The sequence below is a fragment of the Chaetodon trifascialis genome, chromosome 6 (genome assembly GCF_039877785.1).
Source record: "Chaetodon trifascialis isolate fChaTrf1 chromosome 6, fChaTrf1.hap1, whole genome shotgun sequence".
Lineage (NCBI taxonomy): Eukaryota > Metazoa > Chordata > Actinopteri > Chaetodontiformes > Chaetodontidae > Chaetodon > Chaetodon trifascialis.
In genome coordinates, this window is record NC_092061.1 from 25,164,671 (window position 1) to 25,186,711 (window position 22,041).

Below are 22,041 nucleotides of genomic sequence, written 5' to 3' on the forward strand. Positions count from 1 at the left end.
TCAGGCGGCACGTTGCACTCCATCCTCAAGCTCCCAAGGTCCTTGAAGCCACCGTATCAAGGTCTTGGAAATGCACTTGACGAAGTCAGAGCGGCACTGTCCAACGCTGAGATTCTCATCATCGACGAGATATCCATGGTTTCCAAAGAGCTGTTTGCCTACGTCCACTGGCGATTTCAGCAGATCAAAGGAAACCGGAGGCCATTTGGAGGGATGTCTGTCCTTGCTGTGGGCGACTTTTACCAACTGCCGCCCCTCGGAAGGGCCAAGCCACTGTGCGTGTATGAGGAGAATGAGTTTGATCTCTGGAGGGATGACTTCAAACTGGTCAACTTGACAGAGATCATGCGACAGAAAGACGATCGAGCTTTCGCTGAGCTCTTGAACCGCCTCAGAGTGAAGCGAAAGGAAGAACGTCTGAGTGAGGAAGACAGAGCGTTGCTCGTACAGACAGTGGCTAACATCCAGGATTGTCCAGCTGACAGTCTCCACATCTTTGCTACAAACAAAGAAGTGGACCGTCACAATGCGGATACTGTTGCCGCCCAGCACAAGGACGCCATTAACATTGCAGCTGAGGACTTCAGGAAAGACCCCACAAGCGGCTGCATGATGATCCTGGACGTCAACATCAAAGGCCAGAAAAGAGACTTGCCTGACAACGTAATGGCGGCTCAGGGAGTACGCGTTATGGTGATCAGGAATCTCGACGTGGAGGACGGGATCGTTAACGGCACCTTCGGAACGATTACAAACATTGTGATGACGGAATGTGGGGCAACGGCTGTGAAGCTGATTGGACTGCAGCTAGACAATCCTACGGCAGGACAGAAATTCCGCAAAAAGATCCTGGGTCCCTCAGATAACTCAGTCTACATCGAGAGATCTGAGGAGAACGTGATCAGCAAGAAAGGAGTTGTTCGACGTCAATTTCCCATCAAGTTGGCCTTTGCATGTACGGCCCACAAAGTGCAAGGCATGACCATGACGTCGGCGGTTGTGTGCCTCAAACGCGTGTTCGAACCAGGAATGGCGTATGTCGCTCTCAGCCGCACAACTTCGCTTCAGGGTCTCACCATCACGGACTTCGATGAGAAAAAGATTTATGCTGACCCCGCAATCAAGACAGCTCTGGAAAATATGAATGTGGCATCTTTCCAGAGTGCCAGGCCACTGTTGACTTTTTTTAAATCTATGGACCAAACTCCAAAGGCTCTGACAGTCATCCACCACAACACACAAGGACTTCCATCGCACATTGTGGACCTGAAAGCACATCATGAACTCCAACTGGCAGATGTGTTGTGCCTCACAGAGACACACCTTTCAGGGTCCTCCGTGTCCCCCATTTTCCACCTGGAGGGATACAACATGTTCGCACGCAGTCGACAAACATCTTACAACAGCTGCGCGGACATGGCAAGTAAAGATGGAGGTGGAGTTGCAGTGTACTGTAGATGCAATGTTCAGGCAGAGCCTCGCAGGTACATGCAAGACGTCACAGATTTGGAGTTTGTTGTCGTTAAAATCGAGGCTCCGGTCAAAGTGCTATTAGCGACTGTTTACAAACCCCCGCATTTCCGATTACGAACATTTTTACAAAACATGAAAAACCTCTTGGATTCATTGGACCTATTAGATCACCATCCCGTTGTTGTTTGTGGGGACTTCAATGAGGATCTCCTGTCTTCAGGGAAGAAAAGTATAAAAGATTTGTTTCAGTCCAGAGGTTACACTCAGCTAATTACGGACTCCACAACTGAAAAGAACACACTGATTGATCACATTTATATTTCACATCCTGATAAATGTCTACAGTCAGGTGTTCTCCAAACGTATTATAGTTACCACAGTCCAGTGTATTGTACTTTGACTGACTAATAGCCTCTCCAGCCACCACATCCTGCTGACAGTTTCTTCATTTTGTCTAATCACGTGCATCTGAGTATGTCTGAGTGCTTTCTGTCTCTTCGCTTTCAGTATAATTGTTTGTATGTTGTGTATGTATATGTATATGTATATCTATGTATATTTATGTTGTTTGTATTTCTCTTCCTTATAAATGTTTCTTCTCTACACACTAATCTTGATGTCACATGTGGCATGTGTGGGCTGGAAATGTTATATTTGTGTTCTGTATAATAGTTCTTTTTTATGTATTTATTTTTTATTTATTCGTGGGGTCAGCAATATCTCAGACATGATGAGTTGATGAGAAGGACAGTGCCAATTTATTGAAATGTAAGACAGGGAGCTGAAGAAAAGATTTAGGTAGGGACAGCGATGCCAGGAAGGAAGCTGAAGATCCAGGAAACAGAAGATCCAGGTAAATGCAAATTCTAGGTTAAGTTTAAGTTTGAAATACTCTCAATTTCGGTTCTTTTTCTGATATCATGTTAAATCTGAATTTTATATTAACTTGTGGTCAAAAGCACAGAAGTGGAGGAGATCCAGGAAGAACACCCCAGGAAGAGGACCTCCAGAGGACTGCAGCAGATCTCTCTCCACAGACGACAGCAACCATCACCAAAAAAAAAAAAGTGAAGACTTATTTCATTGACTTTTGTGATCAACTGTTTACAAGATGCTTTGAAACCTGTAACTTATTTTTGTCTTTTAAATCCTGCAACAATGCTAGAAGATCCAGGAAGAAGACCCCCAGGAAGAAGACGCCAGGAAGAGGACCTCCAGAGGACTGCAGCAGATCTCTCTCCACAGATGACAGCAACCCATCACAAAAAAAAGGGAAGTCTTATTTCATTGAATTTTGTGATTAATTGTTTACAAGATGCTTTGAAACCTGTAACTTATTTTTGTCTTTTAAATCCTGCAATAATGCTAAGAGATCCAGGAAGAAGACCCCCAGGAAGAAGACCCCAGGAAGAAGACGCCAGGAAGAGGACCTCCAGAGGACTGCAGCAGATCTCTCTCCACAGATGACAGCAACCCATCACAAAAAAAAGGGAAGTCTTATTTCATTGAATTTTGTGATTAATTGTTTACAAGATGCTTTGAAACCTCTAACTTATTTTTGTCTTTTAAATCCTGTAATAATGCTAAGAGATCCAGGAAGAAGACCCCCAGGAAGACGACCCCAGGAAGAAGACCCCAGGAAGAGGACCTCCAGAGGACAGCAGCAGATCTCTCTCCACAGATGACAGCAACCATCACAAAAAAAAGTGAAGACTTATTTCATTGACTTTTGTGATCAACTTTTTACAAGATGCTTTGCAAACCTGTAACTTATTTTTGTCTTTTAAATCCTGCAACAATGGTAAGAGATCCAGGAAGAAGACCCCCAGGAAGAAGACGCCAGGAAGAGGACCTCCAGAGGACAGCAGCAGATCTCTCTCCACAGATGACAGCAACCCATCACAAAAAAAAGGGAAGTCTTATTTCATTGAATTTTGTGATTAATTGTTTACAAGATGCTTTGAAACCTGTAACTTATTTTTGTCTTTTAAATCCTGCAATAATGCTAAGAGATCCAGGAAGAGGACCCCCAGGAAGACGACCCCAGGAAGAGGAACTCCAGAGGACTGCAGCAGATCTCTCACAACATGGAAGATCACCACTGTGAAACATCCCTCTGACACAACTGTACACACAACATGAAATGGCTTGTTGATTGTTATGTAAATAAACACGCAAAAAAGTAGTTTGTTTGAGGAGTGCTTTCTCTTGTAAATATTTGAAATGTTTTAAGAAAGTCATCATAACGTCATTGATCAGAAACACGTAGCTGAGATGTGTGTATTTATGTGTGTGTTTTAACAACACTGCAGTGCCATAGAGGTCCGTGTTCTGTTGGTGCATACAGGTTTGACTTTTGATATCAGGTTGTTGTGCTATTATGCTAATGATTAGCATGCTAATGCTAACCTACATTAAAATGATTCTTGAATGCATTCTAATGGTGTTTGATGTGTTATTTGACATGCTAATGTTAGCTTAGCATTAGCCAGTGTTAGCATTGTTGCTAATGCTAACATCAAGTCCTATGGACAGGTTTGACTTTGATATGACGTTGTTTTGCTAATATGCTAATGTGAGCATGCTGATGCTAACATGCTAACCTAGGCTAAAATGATTGTTAAAGGCATTCTAATGGTGTTTGAGATCTTTTCAATGTGTTATTTGACATGCTAATGTTAGCTTCGTGTTCTGCTTTTTGTACTGGACACTGACCTCTGTAGCGGTAGCCGCACGGGCCGGCGTTTGCGCACTGTATCACTCTCCAAATTTCCCGCCGAGGGGAATTTGTCTAGTTACATGTTAATATAACATTAACACTAATGAGACATTTGAGAAGCAGTCGTACTACTGCCATGGACATCAATCTGTAAATAGCAAATATGTTTGATCAGTAAATATATATATATATATATATATATATATATACACACACACACACACACACACACACACACACACACACACACACACACACACATATATATGAGATGAAATCAGAGAGACGCCGATCCAGTTGGTAACGTTAAGATTATCTACATTATATTATCTACGTTATATTATCTACACTACATGATCATTCAGACAGATAATCTGTTCAGACCGGCATCAAATCGGGAACACCCCAAAAAGTTGGGAGAAATGAATCAGACCCCAAATCTGCCAAATTATCCTTTAGTGTGTGGCCAGCATGAAACATTCAGTGCATTTGCATGCACTTGTACACTCTGCACACACACTGTTGTTTTCAATTACTATTACTTAGCTGATTAAATGACCTCTAAAGACCTCAATTCAGGTGGAGGTTGGGTGGTGCTATACAGGGAATATGTGACGTCACCAAACTCTATGTATTAATAAGTATGATAACAGGGTGAATTGTCCCATGCAAACAACAACAGCAATAGAACAACAGAGGGGCGAGAAAAGGTCTGGCATGAGTGAAATCATCTGTGTGGGTAGACTAGGTGTGCAGGGTCTTTAAGTGACCGGGTTACAGTCAACTTTCTCCAGTATGGCTGACTATACGTGGCTTTAGACAAACTTTCTCGGCATCACACCACGGCCTCTTCAGAGAAATGGGCGTTGGATTGATAGCAATGCACTTCGATACCCACAGGTGGGTAACACAATTGATGATGATGCATTTTGGTGTTCAGTCTTCATAAAACAATACTATTCTTATGGATTATTGTTGGCATTAGATTTTAATGTTATGGACATTGCAGTTCAGATTCCTATGGATTTTTTTTTAATAGCTTTGTCACATATAATCATAAGGTAATGTAAGCTTTTTTGTTTCTTGTTTGAAATAAAATGTTTAAAGCTTGCTCTAATTTGTCTCATTCACACTGGTGTATGTTTATAGAGGTGTGTAGGTGTTGGTCCACATCTTCCTCATGTAAAAAGAGCTACAACGACTTTCATTTCACCTCATCAGGCTTCATGCATCTTTCAGTTTACTGCAATGTTTCAGAAATGTCGCCCGAGAATTGTCCTTGAAATAGTTTTCCTTAAATTCCCTTTGAGGCATAAGATCATAACTGCCTTATCAGCTCAGTGAAGAAATGTCATCAAATGGTAAAATAAACAGACAATACACAGAGGAAAAGTATCAAGAGCACATTATGGCAGATAGCAGATGCGCTTCAGAGCATTAAAATTGATTTCGTGTTTGCCAGCCACCAGGAGCCTAAACGTCATTCCTGTCGCAGAGAAGTAATCTGATAATGGAAGGACAGTTAAGTGCTTCGTACAACAACAGAAGGAGGCAATTAGGTAAAATTGTACTTCACATTAGTGCTAAAAGAGCCAATACAGTAACTAAACTTTGAGGACACTTCCAGGCAGCACAGCAAGCTGTAACTGCAACATTGATGTATTATCACGTTATCAAGTTGATATAATTCAGCAAACAGTTGCCTTTTTACACACGTAGTGTTTTGGTCTTTACCCACTGGCTGTGGCTGCCGCATCCTTCACTATGTTTACCAGCTGGTTGCTCACTTTGCCTGTCCGCTGTTTGGTAATGTGGTGAATACCAAATATAAGCGTTATCCACAGTGCCCAATAGTCCCCACGACAGTTTAATGTTTATTTTAGTGGCATTTCAGTGACATTTGGCATTTCCCTGCTAACAGAATCAATTTTTCCAAATCAAGTTACTCATTCGAGTCAGGGAATGAATTGTTATTCGTGTGTGTGACAGAGGACTGAGAAGTAATTTTGCATCGTAACACGATTTAAGATATGAGGAATGGCAGTTAGACGCCTGCTTCAGTAAGTGTCCAGTGAATTTCAGGCCTTTATGAAATAATTAAATATGACAGTTTCAGTATTTAGCTAATGATTTGGTAATCTATCACAGACACAGCACATTAACCTGTTAAGTCCCTGTTCAGTGTGTGTGCTGGTTAATATGTAGCATGTCATTATATTTGTGTCATAGTCTGCGTATGTGTGTGTGTGTGTGTGTCTGTGTGTGTGTGAATTAGTGTCCATTAAAATGTGGAAAATTGTATTATATCACTCTGAGCTGTGCAAAGGGAACACACAGTCTGTGCTCAGAGAGGGAGGACCCCCTGACTCCAGCATGCACAGAGGGACAATCTGTTTTCCCCTTTACGAACACTGCAGATGAGCCTCACAGGCCATTTCCTTGGCAATTAACTACAATTATGTTAATCCCAATGAATACTCAGGAGCTTTCATCAGAGTAAAAATGACCACACAGTGAGAAACACAGATACACAAACACACAGCGAGGAAAGTGTGTGTGTGTGTGTGTGTGTGTGTGTGTGTGTATAAAATCAAGGAAGAACATTGTATATACGACTCATTTCAGAGTCTTAACGTTAAAGGCCTTACTGAGAAATACATAGAATAATAAAACTGTAGAGACAGCCAAAGCTAAAATGAGGGTAATGCAGGGAGGTCCGACGTGCAAAGTCGGTCGACAATATTTTTGGATTAGTATACATAGTTTGGTGTGCGTTGCTTAGAGGTAATAAACAAAATGTGACAAAACAACCATGGGTTTAATTTCCAGAACATGATAAATGTGCCTCTTAAGCCCTCTCTGTGGGAAAGGAGTATTAAGTAGTCTGTTTTTCTGTAAGCTTGCACTCGACTCTTTTTCTTCTCAACTACTTCATCCAAATCCAATAATTAGTATTGGATTGCCTCGACATGAAGAGGATATAAAAACAAAGAAAATCAATGAAGTCGACTGAATGTGCTTTTAAGGGCTTATTAGTTTGGACTCCAGGAAGGATTGTTTGCCTGTTTAAGGAAGGCTGTCTATAGCACTTTACAGTCTACATTCATTCAACTTACAGTAAAGTCATGGTTTAGGAGATGTTTTGTCATTAACTTTATCGAATTTGGTTTGGTTTGCGAAAGGTTTAGTTTACAGACATTGCCCTGACAGTCCAAACAACAGACTTTACTCAGACCACCATAGTTTGAATAGTTCTTTTCATTCTCATTAATTGTATATCCCTCTTATTATATATTTCTTTTACTTTGTTTGCTTACTTGTACATATTGCTGTCCCTGTGCTGCTGTAACAACAGAATGTTCCTGCTGGAGATCAATAAAGGTTTATGTTTCCTTACCTGCTCTCTACACACAGGTATTTTCAGTGGCCGCCTGATTAGACACATCCTCAGGTAGAGGCTGGGCAGAGCTATGCAGGGGATGACACGATGTCACCAAACATCATGTAACAATAAGAATGTCATAGGTGTAATTTGTGCTGCCCTATGGGATTAGGGCACCCTTCGACTCTGCACCAATGACGACATTGTGAGTTTATTGAATGTCACACTGTGCGAGATGGGCCAAACACACTTGGTTGCAATCTGTGTCTTATTGTATGATGTCAGTTGTCTAAATTGTATACAGGATTTACTGAAAACTTATATTGCCAAGTACAGGTGTACACAAGTACAATTTTGACTAACAGGAAATTAGGCGATATGTGCACCGACAACCATCAGCCAAAGTGTGTCTTTGGAATCCCACTGCCTGTTGAATGTCATAAAAAATAAAATATTACATCTTTATCTTTTTGTTATACGTCTTTCTTGAGTTGTTGCCACCATTCACAATCTGTTCTAATGTCCTTCAGCTGTGGGCACCACCTCTGTTTCCTGAGTGCATTGAATATGCTGCACGTACATACACAGTCACTTTTTGTCAATATTTTTAGCTTTTTCACTCTTTAGCACATACTCAAAATTAACTTAAAATCTGTATGTATCTGGGACACAGCCATCATTGCTGCTGCTGCTGCGTGTCAGTTCGCTGGAACAGCTCAGTGGAACGTGTCATCATTGATGTTATTAGCGACACCTTGGCTTTTTTCACCTTCTTTCTTCTTCAGAAAAGAAATGCGGTAAAAGCTAATCTTGTCTTTAATTAAACCAAGAAGTGAAGCACTCTGCCACACTGGCATAATCAAACACAATTTAAAGTGTTAACTGCACCCAATGCATGCAGGAGTCGTCACGCATGTTGCAGAGTGCGTTTACCACGAGGCTGAGGAAAATCAATTCAGAGAATACGGAAGATGCTGCAATCCAATTACTAGCAGAAATGTGGTAAGCACACAAGTGCCCACAGGAGTAATGAGCTCAGAGGAAAACTCTTGAGTGAATCCTTTTGTTCATGTGTGAGTGTGGAGCAGCTGTGATTGAGTGTGTTTCTCAAGAGCTCAGACTGAACAGAACTGACAACGTACTGTGTATGACATCTGTTATTTGTTGGATGCAAGTTTGGGAAATGTTAAATTTATCTTTTGCCGACTGTGTTTGGAATCCTTCAGTGGATTTTGTTGCCAGAGAGGTGCAAAATTGCCTGTAATAGCTTGCTAATTCCCTTGCGTGGAAAAGAAGAGAGTGGAAACCGGCTTCAACAAAGGACAACAGCTAGTCAACATTTGTAACAGAACACAACAGCCTTAAGAAGAGATAGGAGGGCTGGTTAATGTATCCCGTTCTCGTAAAAGCTAAAGGAATGCAATGACTCTCCAAACTGGGATGTTAAAAGAAGAGAAGCCATCAGACCCCATATTTCCATTCTAGGCTCTCTTGTAGCTCAAGTGTGTGTGTTATTTCTCAGCTCTCAGGCATCTTGCTGTTAGCAATGCCGCTGTTATAAGCAAACCAACTTTCTTTCCATGTCAGCGTGACCTGCCAGGATCAGGCTGTGGGCGGTCGTCAGGGTCAATTCTCTGAGACACAAAGAGGTCTACACCTTCCTCACTGTATTTCAACATTGCCGAAGAGCCACGTCTCTGCATGCATGACCTCCTGGACCAAAGACGCCACACATGACAAAAATGCTGAAAATGACACATGACACCAGATGGCGTCACTTTCTGAAGTGCCTCTTCCTCCTGACTCCTCCAGACACCGCTTCACGAAGCAGGGGAGTAAATCATGCAGAGAGTTGATGGATTAATTTACATGATCCTCCTGATTTGCATGATTAAAGTGGCTTTGTAGGTGGTATGATGCTCGGTACCACATCCTGCACCACTGAACAAAAACAGTCTTTGCTCAGCTTTAGGCTCTTCACATTAAATCTGCTTTGATTCAGTGTTGTATGACAACAAAACAAAACTTCCGAAGGGGGTGGATACTTGTCATAGGCACAGCATCCTGTAATTTATTGTCATATTGATGGTTTTCATCTCATTTTTTCGAGTCAAAGGACACACTGTCGGTACTCAGTAATTCTAATGTCTATTTTAATCCACAATTCAGTCCAAATGTCTAATTCATTCCAGTTGTACAGTTCTGTCATCACACACCTCTTTGTCTTTAATAATTCCACAAGCACAAGGCATCTGCAGGTGTCGCGGTATTTTCAGAATCTCTTTATAGTTTGGAAGATACGTCCTGTACTCAGAGCAAAAGTAATCAAGTAGTAAATGTTGTGGAATTGTGACAGCAGAAAAAAATGTAGGTCAGGCTTTAGGACCATTATTCCCGCATCCCACAGCAGTCTCTCAACAGGGTTTGGTATTTTTCACAATTTCAGATGGGTTTTTTTCATGTGCTGTTAGGGGATGCTGCACATGCATTTCAACTGCAGAGAACAAATAATGAAAGGAAGCCAGTGTCTTGTGATGTTTCTGAGATTGGAAATATTTGTGTGGCTTTAAATGCTCTCTGTTGACCAATTTGTCATAGAGATGAAAAACATGTCTGTGCCAATTTTGTAGACGCACATTCCCAAGACCTCTACTGTGCTGCTGTTGCTGCTCACAGACACACACAATCAGCTACTATTGATGAAAAGTATCGAAGGACCAGAATACATATCTGGAATTGCAGTCCTATTGAATTATTATGATAGCGGCAGTTTCAGTCTCTGGTCTCACCATGGCCCAGTGTGTTTGTAGACCTCTACTCTTCATTCATGCTCATTCTGCAGTTTGAAGAGCATTTTCAGTCAGCCTATCTAACATACTACAGCTGAGGGTTGTCACAACTTGACCAAAGTATTAGAACTTCTCTATGTCAGTTTAGTTCAATGGTTTATTGTCACCTTTTTTCAGATTGGCTGCAACATTGTTTGGAGGCTAAAGGTGTTTTCACATGGAAAAAGTCATTATAATATGTATGCTAAGAACTAAGTACCCACACATCTTTCTACTGACAGCCAAAATCCCTGTTTCCCTGATGTCATATTTTGGAGGGAGGTTGGGTTGCTTCAGGTCATCAGCTTGTGTCTCTCATACATTTGAATTGTTCAAATCACAACAACAATTACTCAAAAATTGCATTATGCGCTTCTTCCCAGATTAATTTCACCTACAGGTGCCTTCAGGTCTCTCCACTGGTCACGTGAACATTGCCGGTTCACAGCAGTCAGTCGACTCTCTCGTGAATGCACATGAGCACAATGCACAGCTGTACTGCTGGATGAACACAATTCCACAGTTACATGCCAATAAATGTAGCAGTGTGCCAGCCAAGAGAAGAAAGAAAAAGACTGCAAGCTAACAAAAATGGAGGTAAACAACGGTGGGAATGCAAAAGGAGGGAAAGTACATTAAGGCCTCAAGGTTACAAACATTGTGTTCTGGTGAAAAGCTCTGTGAACAGAAACTTTCTTTACAAGATATCTTTGCGGGGTACCTCTAAGCCTGAAGATACTGTGAGCCTGACCCCAAACAGAAGGAGTTTTACTTGGCTGGAGGAAACAGAAAATACCCCTGTCTTAATGAAATAAATCTGGCTTATATCTGATCATCCTGTTTGTGGAACAGCCGTCAGATTCATGTCTTAATGAAATGAAATACTGCACTCCAAACAGATCCAAACATATTCTAAAGAAAAAGGCGAACAGCAGCATTTCAAGAGTGAAGTACATTCAACAGATAACATGACATAAACATGTATGTACTTCACATAGATTTGAAGCTAAAATAAAGAATCTTTCTTTCATTTTCCTAGATCGTAGAAAGGAACTGAAAATGGCACCTGTAAATTCATCTGGATCTTTCCAGGATCTTCCTGAGAAATTATTTGAAATAAGTAGATCTGTAAGCTAATTTTAACTCCTTTCTATACTGTTAGTTAGTTTAATATCTAAATGTGCATTATATTTTTATGAAAAGTAACTAGTAACTAGCAACCATGTTTGTTAAAATAAATCTAGTGAAGTAAAAAGTACATTTTCTCTGTGAACTGAGTACAGAGTGAAAGTACGACTTGGAATTAAAACAGAAATGCAAATAGTACAGTAAAGTAAAAATACCTGAAATATGTTCTTCTACTTGAGTAAATATTCTTAGTTACATTCCATCACTGTTTACTAGCGACCCCATTCAAAGTCATCCGTGGCAGAGAGTGTAGGTCTTGGCCCAGACTGAACGGACACTTAAGAAAACAGAAGTTCTACGCGTAGATTTTTCAAAGTTTCTTCATTTGAAGAATTACCTTGTAAGAGCCCTTCTCTCTGGGCCCCAGCAAACCTTCATCCCCCACTGATGGATGATGCTTTAGGGAACAGAAGCTGTGCTATGTCACCTTGCTGTCATACAGGCTAAATAAATAAAAGCTCACTCAACAAAGGCCACAGACTCACTGACAAATTATTCACAGTAACTCAAACTGTTTTAATTTCCAGGGCTGCTGCCTCTTCTCTTCCCCAGCGGACAAACAGGCTTTAAATGTCTCTGTTTCTGGGCTGTTGTTTTGTGTGTGAATATGCAAGTATGAATGTAATGTATGTACCAATGTTTTATGCCAAACAAATATTTAATGCATGGCAACAAATAGGAGAGGCTAAGTCCGCCCTCAGTTCGATGTCATACCCTGAAATCTATTCTATCATTATCTATTCTGTAGTGCATGACTATTGAAAAGCATCTTAATATCAGCAATTAAATTGTGGATCTGCCTGCTTATTTAAACCTTGTGTCAGTGTTCATAATTAATGAATGTGTGTGTCGGGAGGAAGGGCAGCTGTTCTTTTGACTTTGTCTGCCAGCAGAGGCTGGTGAGTACTGGAGGTAACAGGACGCCTCACTACACGCTGCCTTACTGGCACTAATCTCAAACTCATGTCGCGCAAAGCCCAATTTAGTGGAGAGAGATCACAGAGGACAAGGTGTGCTCAGTCTGTGATTTCCTCTCTGTGTGAGTGTGTGTCTAACACTGTACATGTACTCACTAACCGTAACTGTGTTTGTTGATTCTCACTGCTTTCATGGTGTAATTTGGTGTGAGTTTACTGTTAGAATTAGATCTTGGATCAAGGTTTATTTCAGAGTAGAGGTTAAAGGTTAGGGTGGACAGCATAGGTTAGGTTAGGGGTCATAGTATGGTAAGTCGATAAAAACCTCACTGAACAAGCTGCCACATAATGGCTGATTGGTACCTCTTTGCTTATGCATATAACTTACCTTACGTTACGTAACACCTAACCATGTGGCTATGCTGCCTAAATCTAGTCAAACTGACCATTTCACAACATGTCTGGAAGCTCAATTACCATGTTGTCAGGTACCGTAGTGTCTGCAACAGACATACCTCTCTTGGGGTGACATTACGGCCATGAATGGAAGAACTTGGTCTGGTCTCATGTTAAGGTTGACTTGGCATCAAAGTGTTGATTTAGGTAGTAATGGATCTTGTGTGATGCCACCCAAACCATTAACACCTCCTCCATTGTGCAGCTGTATCCATGCACCATGTTATAGAATCTACCATTGTGCTATTGAAGCTGAGAGCAGGATTCACCATATCAGACAGGCTGTTTGCACTTGAGACAACCAGCTGATACCATTCAGTGTTATTTCAAATACTATTATGTGTGCAGTGACGTGCAAACATCAATTTTATTTGACAGGAGCAAAATTTTAACAAATTTATATACTGTTGCGTAGTATGATCTATAACAATGCATCATATTTTGGAAGATGATCATCATGTAAAATCTTAATCTGACCATTAAATAATAGTTATAGTTGAAATATGTAGTGGAGTAAAAAGTAGAATATTTGCCTTTAAAATGCACTTGAATAAAGCATCATAAAATGGAAATACTGGCTCTTAGTACTTCAATAGATGCAGTTAGTTACTACACAGGCTTGAAATGTTCATTGTGTGGTCTGGAATTAGCAGTTGTACTTCACATTTGAAATGTGATTTAGCGTTGTGAATTGGCGATTATTCGTTACAGCCTCTCATTGTCTCTCACATTTGTGTAAGAAGTGCTGCATCCCACACAGCTAAAAGTCTTCCTGTCTTCAAAAATCCCAGCAACTCTTTAGCCATAGCGGCACACACAACTGAAGTGAATTGTCACCTATGATTGTCATTTTCAAAGTTTGTAACCTCAATCTTAGTAATCAGTTACATGCAAAGCAAGTAAGGAAATGAAGTTTCCGTTGCAGGCTCCAGTACATAGAGACATGCCAATGTGAAAGGAGTCACATCAAATCTATTTCTATAGTACATAACAATGAACTGACCAAGGTCTTTGACAAACAAGGAGGACATAGGAGGGTTCCTAATCTTCTGCTCACTGTGTAAAACTGTCTTTCTGCACATAGAACAGTTGTCCATGTAAAGGTGTCTCTTATGAGACCTTATTTACTAATTTCCACTGACTGTGAAGGCATCAGACAGACCATCAGAAAGGGTGTAGACTGTGACGGCGGCAGTGGGACAAAGCCCGGAAAGAAAGACATGTGGGACCTGACCCGGGGTCAGCCTTAATCAGATGTGTCATTTACAGCTTCAGCAGCTGAGCTCAATGACTGCTGCGTTCTCACTCAGCTCCTGTGTGTCACTGATTACAGTTTCATTAAAAAAGTAATAAGTGCAGCAGACATCCCATCATGAACAATGAAATTGCCGTCGCACTGCTCATAACAAACTATATTTCCATGGAGAAATGTGACAGAGGCAGTAGAAGGGGAAGGCAATAGCAGGCTGCCAGCAGAGCAGGGTAAACACTGTGGCTGATGAGCTGAGAGGTTGCCATCAGCAGAGCCGTGATCAGAGCCGTGTTGCTGTGTGTCTGAGTGCTTGCATATGTGCGTCATTGCGTGGGCGCTTCTCTGTGTTCACTGAACGAGGATTGTGTGCGCATTTGTGGAAGCGTACCTGTGCTTGTGCCTTCATGTGTGTCGCCCAGTTCTGCCAGTGGGATTACAAAAAGACAAATGTAAGAAATTGGAGGTTACTGAGGTGGTGCAAAGTGTGAATAAATCAATTCCAGGCATGTAGCGTTTATCCTTTTTTGCTAGCTGCATTGCAGCCTCAGAAGTTTTTGCAGAACAGCAAGGATTCAGAGTGTGAGGATTAACACCTGCATCTGTGCAGCAACACACACCCCTTTGATTGGAGATCATGGGGTGAGGGGAGATGAAATTGATAAATTCGGCAGCAGTGGCAGCTTTTCCTCAAGCAATGCATAAATATAGTTAAAATGATTCACATTAATGTTTAGTCACTGGTATGATATGAGAGGCCTCTGGTTCTATTTTAGCAGCTCAAAGAAATATGATAGTGCCACAGAGCTGCCAGACCAGGCTAACTGTGTGCCTGTAAATCATTCTTGTGCTTGTCTCAACCTTCTCTAACCTGCTGTACCACAGTAATTCAGATGGTGATAGCATCTTACCAAACCTGCAAAGAGTGGATGTTTGCGATACACAGTGCAGAATGTCTGACACTTCCAGTCTGACTCATGAAGGCTGTTTTCACATTCATCTGCTGATCTGTGCTCACCTTAAATCTGACTTTAAAGGCATTTTCAGTAGTTCTTTTGCTTTGCTCTAATTCAGGGACTAATTTGATTCCACTGTTGCATTTTCCCCTTAGTTTGTTTGTGTTCACATGGCAACATTCAAGAGAGGTCCAGCAGCTTTAAACAAATGCATTGAGCCAGCTGTTCTCTGATCAGTCAGAAATATTACAGGGAAAATCTCCTCTTTGTTGTTGTTCTGGATGTCCAGTAAGGAAAAATGAGTAATGTAATTTAAGAATTTCTTAACAAGTGATTGAACTTTTGAACTGGCACCTGCCAGAAACGATCATTTGTGTCTTATTTATGTCTTTCAGTCTGTCTGGAGGGAATCTTTAAAGAGTTGTGTGGATATGTGGATTTATTGTGGGCCCCCCCTCCTGAGGCAAAAATATTTGAAAATATAATTCAGCTATTCTACCCTACTAGATTGGTAACTATGCTTCTTCTAAATGGCCCATTAGAAAGTGCACATAAAAAGATGAATCATAGAGATACAGGTTTCCTGCATGAAGGAAAATAACCCAAATCAAAGGAAGCAGAACACAGTGCTGTAAACTAAGAGGAGTTGTTTAATACACAGCAGAAGATCAAACTTTGACCCTGCACACTAAGAAGACTAGTAAGAATAAAATCTCAGTGCGCCTCATAGTTTTGAAATTTGCATTCTGTTCAGCTCTCTGGATGAACTGTTTAAATCTCTAATTGAAAGGAATGACAATTTACAGTCATGTATTTGGTTACTTAAGGTTAGGGTAAACAGTCTCTTTTATCTAGAAAATCAAGGCCAAATTACGAAGACGGACGGCTGTCTTTCAGCGCACATCCTCAATCTGCTGTAGCTTGATAAACAATTTAAGTCCACCAGGTGGGCATACAGGTCTCTGTTCACATTACGCTCTTCATATAAATCAGATTATGCTTTGGTGTTACACTTGAGATGAGGTTTGCCTGAGTGCTGTCAGACTCAAGGTTTTTTTTTATACTGCTGGCTAAGAGAGAGAGAGTAAAGGCCAGGGGAAGGTTAGTGAGCTAACTTGAGCGTGAAAAAATGAGCTAAATGGGAATCATAGTTCTCATGTTAGACCTGAGGAGAACTGATTTATAAAGAATTGAGCAGGCTCATGTGGAACTGAATGAGCCAAGGTTTATCCACTATTAGCAGTGATGACGCTGAACATTGAAGACTGAAACATTTCTGATGAAAAGCTGAAAAGCAAAATTGTTAAAAACAATAAAAGTGTGCTCGAACCTACAAAAACATCCCTCTTCCTATTCATGACTGATTTATTCACACTCGCGCTGTCCTATTTGTTGCTCTAAAGCACTTGTTAAACTGTTGTTGAGAAGCATGCAGGTCTTCTTCATCGTGGTAGTTGTAGTAATAGAAGGAATGCAAAATGAATGGTGGAGTGAGGCTTCAATCAAATCTAATTTCTTTTCTTCTCTATTCGTTTGCCTTTCAGCAGAGAATGAACACAAATGCCCTATGATGTGCATTCAATTTATTCACTACAAAGCACAAAAAGCTTCCGTGCTTTTCCCCGTGCTCTCTCATTTACACTGAATACAAACAGCATCCTCCTACATTTGCTGTCAATTCAAAAGTAATTAACAGCATTTGTTGACTGTTTGAATAGCTGTTCCACAGAGACTCACATCTTTTTGAAGTCGCACACGCTGTACTCGGGCCAGTCGATGTAGCACACTACCCGGCCGGGGAGCTGGTCTGTGGTGGAGTAGTAGTACTGAGGGAAGGCCAGGAGCAGAGCCAGCACCCAGATCACTCCCACCACCACCTTGGTCTCTGTAGATGACATGCGCTGCTGCAGAGGGTGGATGATGGCCATGTACCTGCAGGGGTGAAGGGGAGAAGACAAAGGGGAAAGATGCTGAGCAACACTTGAGCCTTAACGCTAGTCATATGCTTACGTCACTCTGACATAATGCAGCTTGTATGATCACTCATTAATTAGCACTTTGCTAATCAGCAAGGAAAGCAATATGCTGAACTGATGCTGATGAAAAATGTTATGCATGTAAGCATGCATCACGGTGGCGCAGCAGGTCATGCGCGTGCCTCACAGCAAGAAGGTCGCCGGTTCGATTCCCGGGTCGGGCCTTTCCGTGTGAAGTTTGCATGTTCTTCACGTGCATGCGTGGGTTCTCCCCGGGCACTCCGGCTTCCTCCCACAGACCAAAAACATGCTCATTAGGTTGACTGATGACTCTAAATTGCCCCTAGGTGTGAGTGTGAGTGTGAGTGTGAATGGTTGTGTGTATGTGCCCTGCGATCGGCTCGCGACCGGTCCAGGGTGTACCCCACCTCCCGCCCGTTGACAGCCAAGATAGGCTCCGGCCCCCCCGCGACCCCGAAAGGGATAAGTGGCATAAAAAATGGATGGATGGATGTACTTGTTGGGAGCTGGATGAGAATTGATATCACACTCATTAGTGTATCTGTTCTGCTGAAATGAAGCTACAGCCGGCAAGTTCAGCTTAGCATAGAGACTGGAAACAGCTAGCCTGGCTCTGTCCAAAGGTAGACTGCCTCCAACCGAGACATAGTCCTGCACACAACCCCCCATGAATCCATAATTTTATCAATTTCACACTCTGGTTGTCAACACCTCAGATTAAAGGCAAGCACCAGCACTTCAACCGTATCGTCACTGTTTCGGTGCAGTACAAAGCTAACACAAGAAATTATGTGACTATCCAAATGTTTTCTCATTGCTTAATATATAAGAATAGTCTTTTCAGTGGTAGATATGGATATAGAATAAATTCATGTTATTCTGGGATAGAGAATTTGTGTTTATTCAGTGTATTTTTACAATATGGTGTCCATTAGCTGGTGTCCATATTTACTCACCTTGTGCATTATATCAGAGTAGAAAATATTGCATGCACAGGGACTGTAGTCATTTAGATTCAAAAACGTGACCCCAATCTGTCACAGTAACTGTAGCTGTAGGAGAGTTGCCAGATTACTCATATAATGCTCAGAAATTGGTTTAAAGATTAAAAATACAAACCAAACTGCAACACACTGTAAATCATCTCTAAACCAGTGAATGAGATTTGTATGAAAGTGTGCTCAGTTGTTCTCCTAGAGGCAGAGTGGAGGAGAGGATAAAGAGTTGTACAGATGGAGGATTCATTGTTCAGTGTGTGATCACAAGTTATCTAGGTCCTTGTAGGCAAAGTGTTAAAAAAATGCTCATTTGTGTAAGAGTCATAAACTTAAAATAGAGCTCCTGATCTCACACTACACACTGCACGCCAACCTGCAGGATGTAATCATTCACACACTTTCGCCCACGCACCTGCATGTCAAACATTTAAAAGGATCCTTCTTTTTCTAAGTGTAATAATCAAAGAACACAGTAGGCTTGGCTAAAGTCATACTGATAAAAAAGACAAAGTTCCATGGATACATTTTTTGGGATGTGCACATGCTCATAAAAGTGTGTGCTCTCTGGAGAGAAACTACTGGCAGACTAACATGACAAAGACTGCTATGAAGTAGAATTCTACTCAAACGATTCCCCTCACCATTTGAATAATCATTTCACATTTTCATAATCATACTCCTAATCGGACCATGGAGCGTAAAAATAACTTAGAATGACCCCGAACATCATTAACGCTGAGCCTCAATAGGAAATTGGTTTAAAACACTTTCACAGGCACAATCCATCTCCCTTCAGTAAAATATAATACTTGAGAACATGTGTCAAAAGTCATTGCCACTTCACCTCATTTTTTTCACCCTATGCATTGATTTTTGACTGAAGTTAATCAGATATTTAGCTGAAATGATTTACTTCGATTCAAATCTCCTAAACATTGTTTGTTCTTCCTAATTCCTCATTAACCCGGAAGCTATTTATCCAACAAAGAGATTCAAAATCATTTCTCACATCTATACTTCATATATGAAAAACCCTGCACTCTAAAAGTATTATGGCAGACTGTATACACTCTCAACATGTGTACTGCATAATGTATATTCATTTCTACAGATCATTAACATCAGTGTTATTCATTTTTTTTTGGCTTCCTTTTAAGCAAAGTCCTCCAGTGAAATGCCGTTGTGAGCCAAAGAGGTCTAATTAAAGGCTTAATCCCACTAATAACCCAAATGAATCTCCTAAATGGACGCTCTCCTTCTAATTATATCAGAGACAAGAGGAGGCCTTTGAAATCAAACGCTCCCAGCGGTCTCCTGAAAATGGGAGATCACGGCCTCGGCTTTGCTTTGGCTCGACTTCAGACAGTGCTAGCAGCCATGAGGCTTTTCTTCATGTGAGCTGAGTCACAGTCAGGCTGTTGATGTCAGAATCAAACACACACCTGCGGAGGACAGAAGCCGCTCGCTCACCAGCCCAAATCATCATCAACCCCTGCTGGCATGCAAGCATTGTCCTCAGATTTAATGCATCCTGGAAGTCAGACCAACAATAGAGGTTTCATCGTTGAATTCTTTCATCATTCGTCCATGATGCAAGAATCTCGCCTGTTCACACGGGTTTCACATGGAACCAAATGTCATTTACATTCGAGAGATTTGTTTCAGAAAAGGAACACAAACCCTTTGTTCAAAGTCAGAAGAATAACCTCATAAACAGAAAGTAAAGAAACAATATCTGCCTACCAGCACCTATAAACCTCACTAATTAACATGTTATATCTCGTTTGTGTAGTACGTACAAAAACCAGTGGGTAAACACAAACAAACACAGCAAGCAGGCAAATTCACAAAATGCTGAATAATTACTTGAAAATAGTTAAATAAACAAAAGCACAACAGGGAGATTCTGCTAAAACTGACTTTCTCCAGCTGAACAGGCGGAACTCTGTCAGTCTTGTTGAACTACAGAAACACAGAAAGAGTCTGCTCAGGGTTGTGGAGCGGCGTTCCAGAGTAATGTTTCTCTTACCTCACAAAGGATTTTCTGATGAGACTGGCTTGCAGAAAGCACAGACAGTTTTATTTTAGCCATTAAAGCATTAAGGTTAATCTTCTGCAGCTGGTATAATCTGCTGCGAGTGATGTTTGTGATTTCAACTGGCAAAAACGACAGTCAGCACCAGCTAAAAAGAGCCTAAGAGTATTGGGAACTGGGTTTTGTGCTAAATCCTAATGGCACTGTGTTTATAGAGCTGTGGCTCAGACGGTGATGGCAGAGCTGCTGTTTCAGTTCCTGGCTCCTTCTGTCTACATATCGAAGTGTCCTTAAGCAAGAACCCCTGAACCACTGAACCCCAAAATTACTCATCAGTGTGTGTGAATGTGTGAAGGACTTCTTCTTCACGGCTCTAAAATATTGGACCTGATCTCCAACAGATGTGTGGAAAACCAACCAGACCCTATAGGCAGCAGCATGATGATGCTGAATTTACATGCAGCCATGCTCGAAGAGAGCAGGAATATAACAGTGTCTTAAGCATGAATGTGAAGTCATAAAAATAACTAAAATAATTTGTTATGCTGTTTGTTATGCTTTTAAGACTGATCACCAAGAGTCTGTAGCCCACTGTGTGATAGATACACAGAATAATGACTTTGTACATTTATAGCTTTATATAGGGTTCTCGCCAACTGGAGTGGGAACTTGATTTTATGGAACACCAATGTGAAAATGAAAGTACTAGTTAAATAGCTAAGAATCCCTGAGGGGGGCAACAGCGGGAACCCAATTTCGAGTCAATGTGAAAAGCTTTAAGTTAGTTCTACCACATATTATGAAATATTTGCAAGAGCTTTGTGACCATCTGCTGGGCACATCCAAACCCTGTCCCACTTGCCATCCAATTTCAATGTGCTTCAGTCCAATTGCTGTGTTTGATTAACTATACTGCTTGCAAATAGGGGAGAATTTAAACTCTAGCTTGTCCCACGTTGCTCAATATGAACAGATGTTTTATTTATTATTTATTTTATTTGTAGTCAACGTTTCATTCACGCATTTAAAAGTGTCAGTGTCGCTCACTGTAATGATGCTCTTGCAAAAATCTTTTGCATTCTTAGGCCTGTAGTTTATTTCTCATACCATCCTTTATTCGCTCCTCTCACGCACGCTCATAACTTCCTTGCTATCATTTCCTTGATGTCTCAAGTCTCTTATTTGACACTTCTGGCCTGCCATCTGGAAGCCAAATTTCCTCTTTCTGCTCTGAGGATCAAACATCGAGGCGGGATCTATGAGGAGCCATGAGCGAGGATATGCTAGAGCAGCCTTCAAAGGAAGTGTTTTACCAGCCAACTCACCCCCTTAATGGATGTCAGTTATTGATTGGACACTGCAGCTGACTGGACTCATCTGATTTCATCTCAAGGTGAAGGCAGATGACAGATTAAAAGCGTACTGTATGTTGATATGGTAACATAACTTTAATTTACCTTAAACATTTAGCCTAATAAATTATTTCCAGTGTTCCAAACAAACCACAACCATATTCTGGGTTATTAAATAATGAATTCACAATCAGAATATCAATAAATACAAATGCAAATAAGAAATAAATAATATATATGCATTCTGCCAGCAGAAATGCCTCCTGTGCCTTTCCCCACATGGTTTCCTTGCATCTATCTGTGCATCCTCAGTGGGACGGACTAAAGGTCCAGACACACAGAATCCAGTGAGGATACATCTGAAAGCTCCACCTGGAGGAGGACGCAGTGCCAGTTGGGTGATGCTTAGTTTTGGCTTGTCCAACATGGTCACAAACTTGCCCTGTCGTATCCATCACAGCCAGATAGGATCCATCAACTTGACATCCTTC

General features: G+C 41.2%; 1 protein-coding gene across 1 annotated transcript in view; it reads right to left on the reverse strand.

Moving 5' to 3' along the window:
• The window catches only part of tacr1a (tachykinin receptor 1a), a 63,822-nt gene that overhangs the window by 21,929 nt on the left and 19,852 nt on the right, over positions 1 to 22,041 (reverse strand). Inside the window, exon 2 of the mRNA XM_070963594.1 lies at positions 16,906 to 17,100. Coding sequence (XP_070819695.1) covers positions 16,906 to 17,100 — 195 coding nt within the window. The remainder of the gene's footprint in view (positions 1 to 16,905; positions 17,101 to 22,041) is intronic.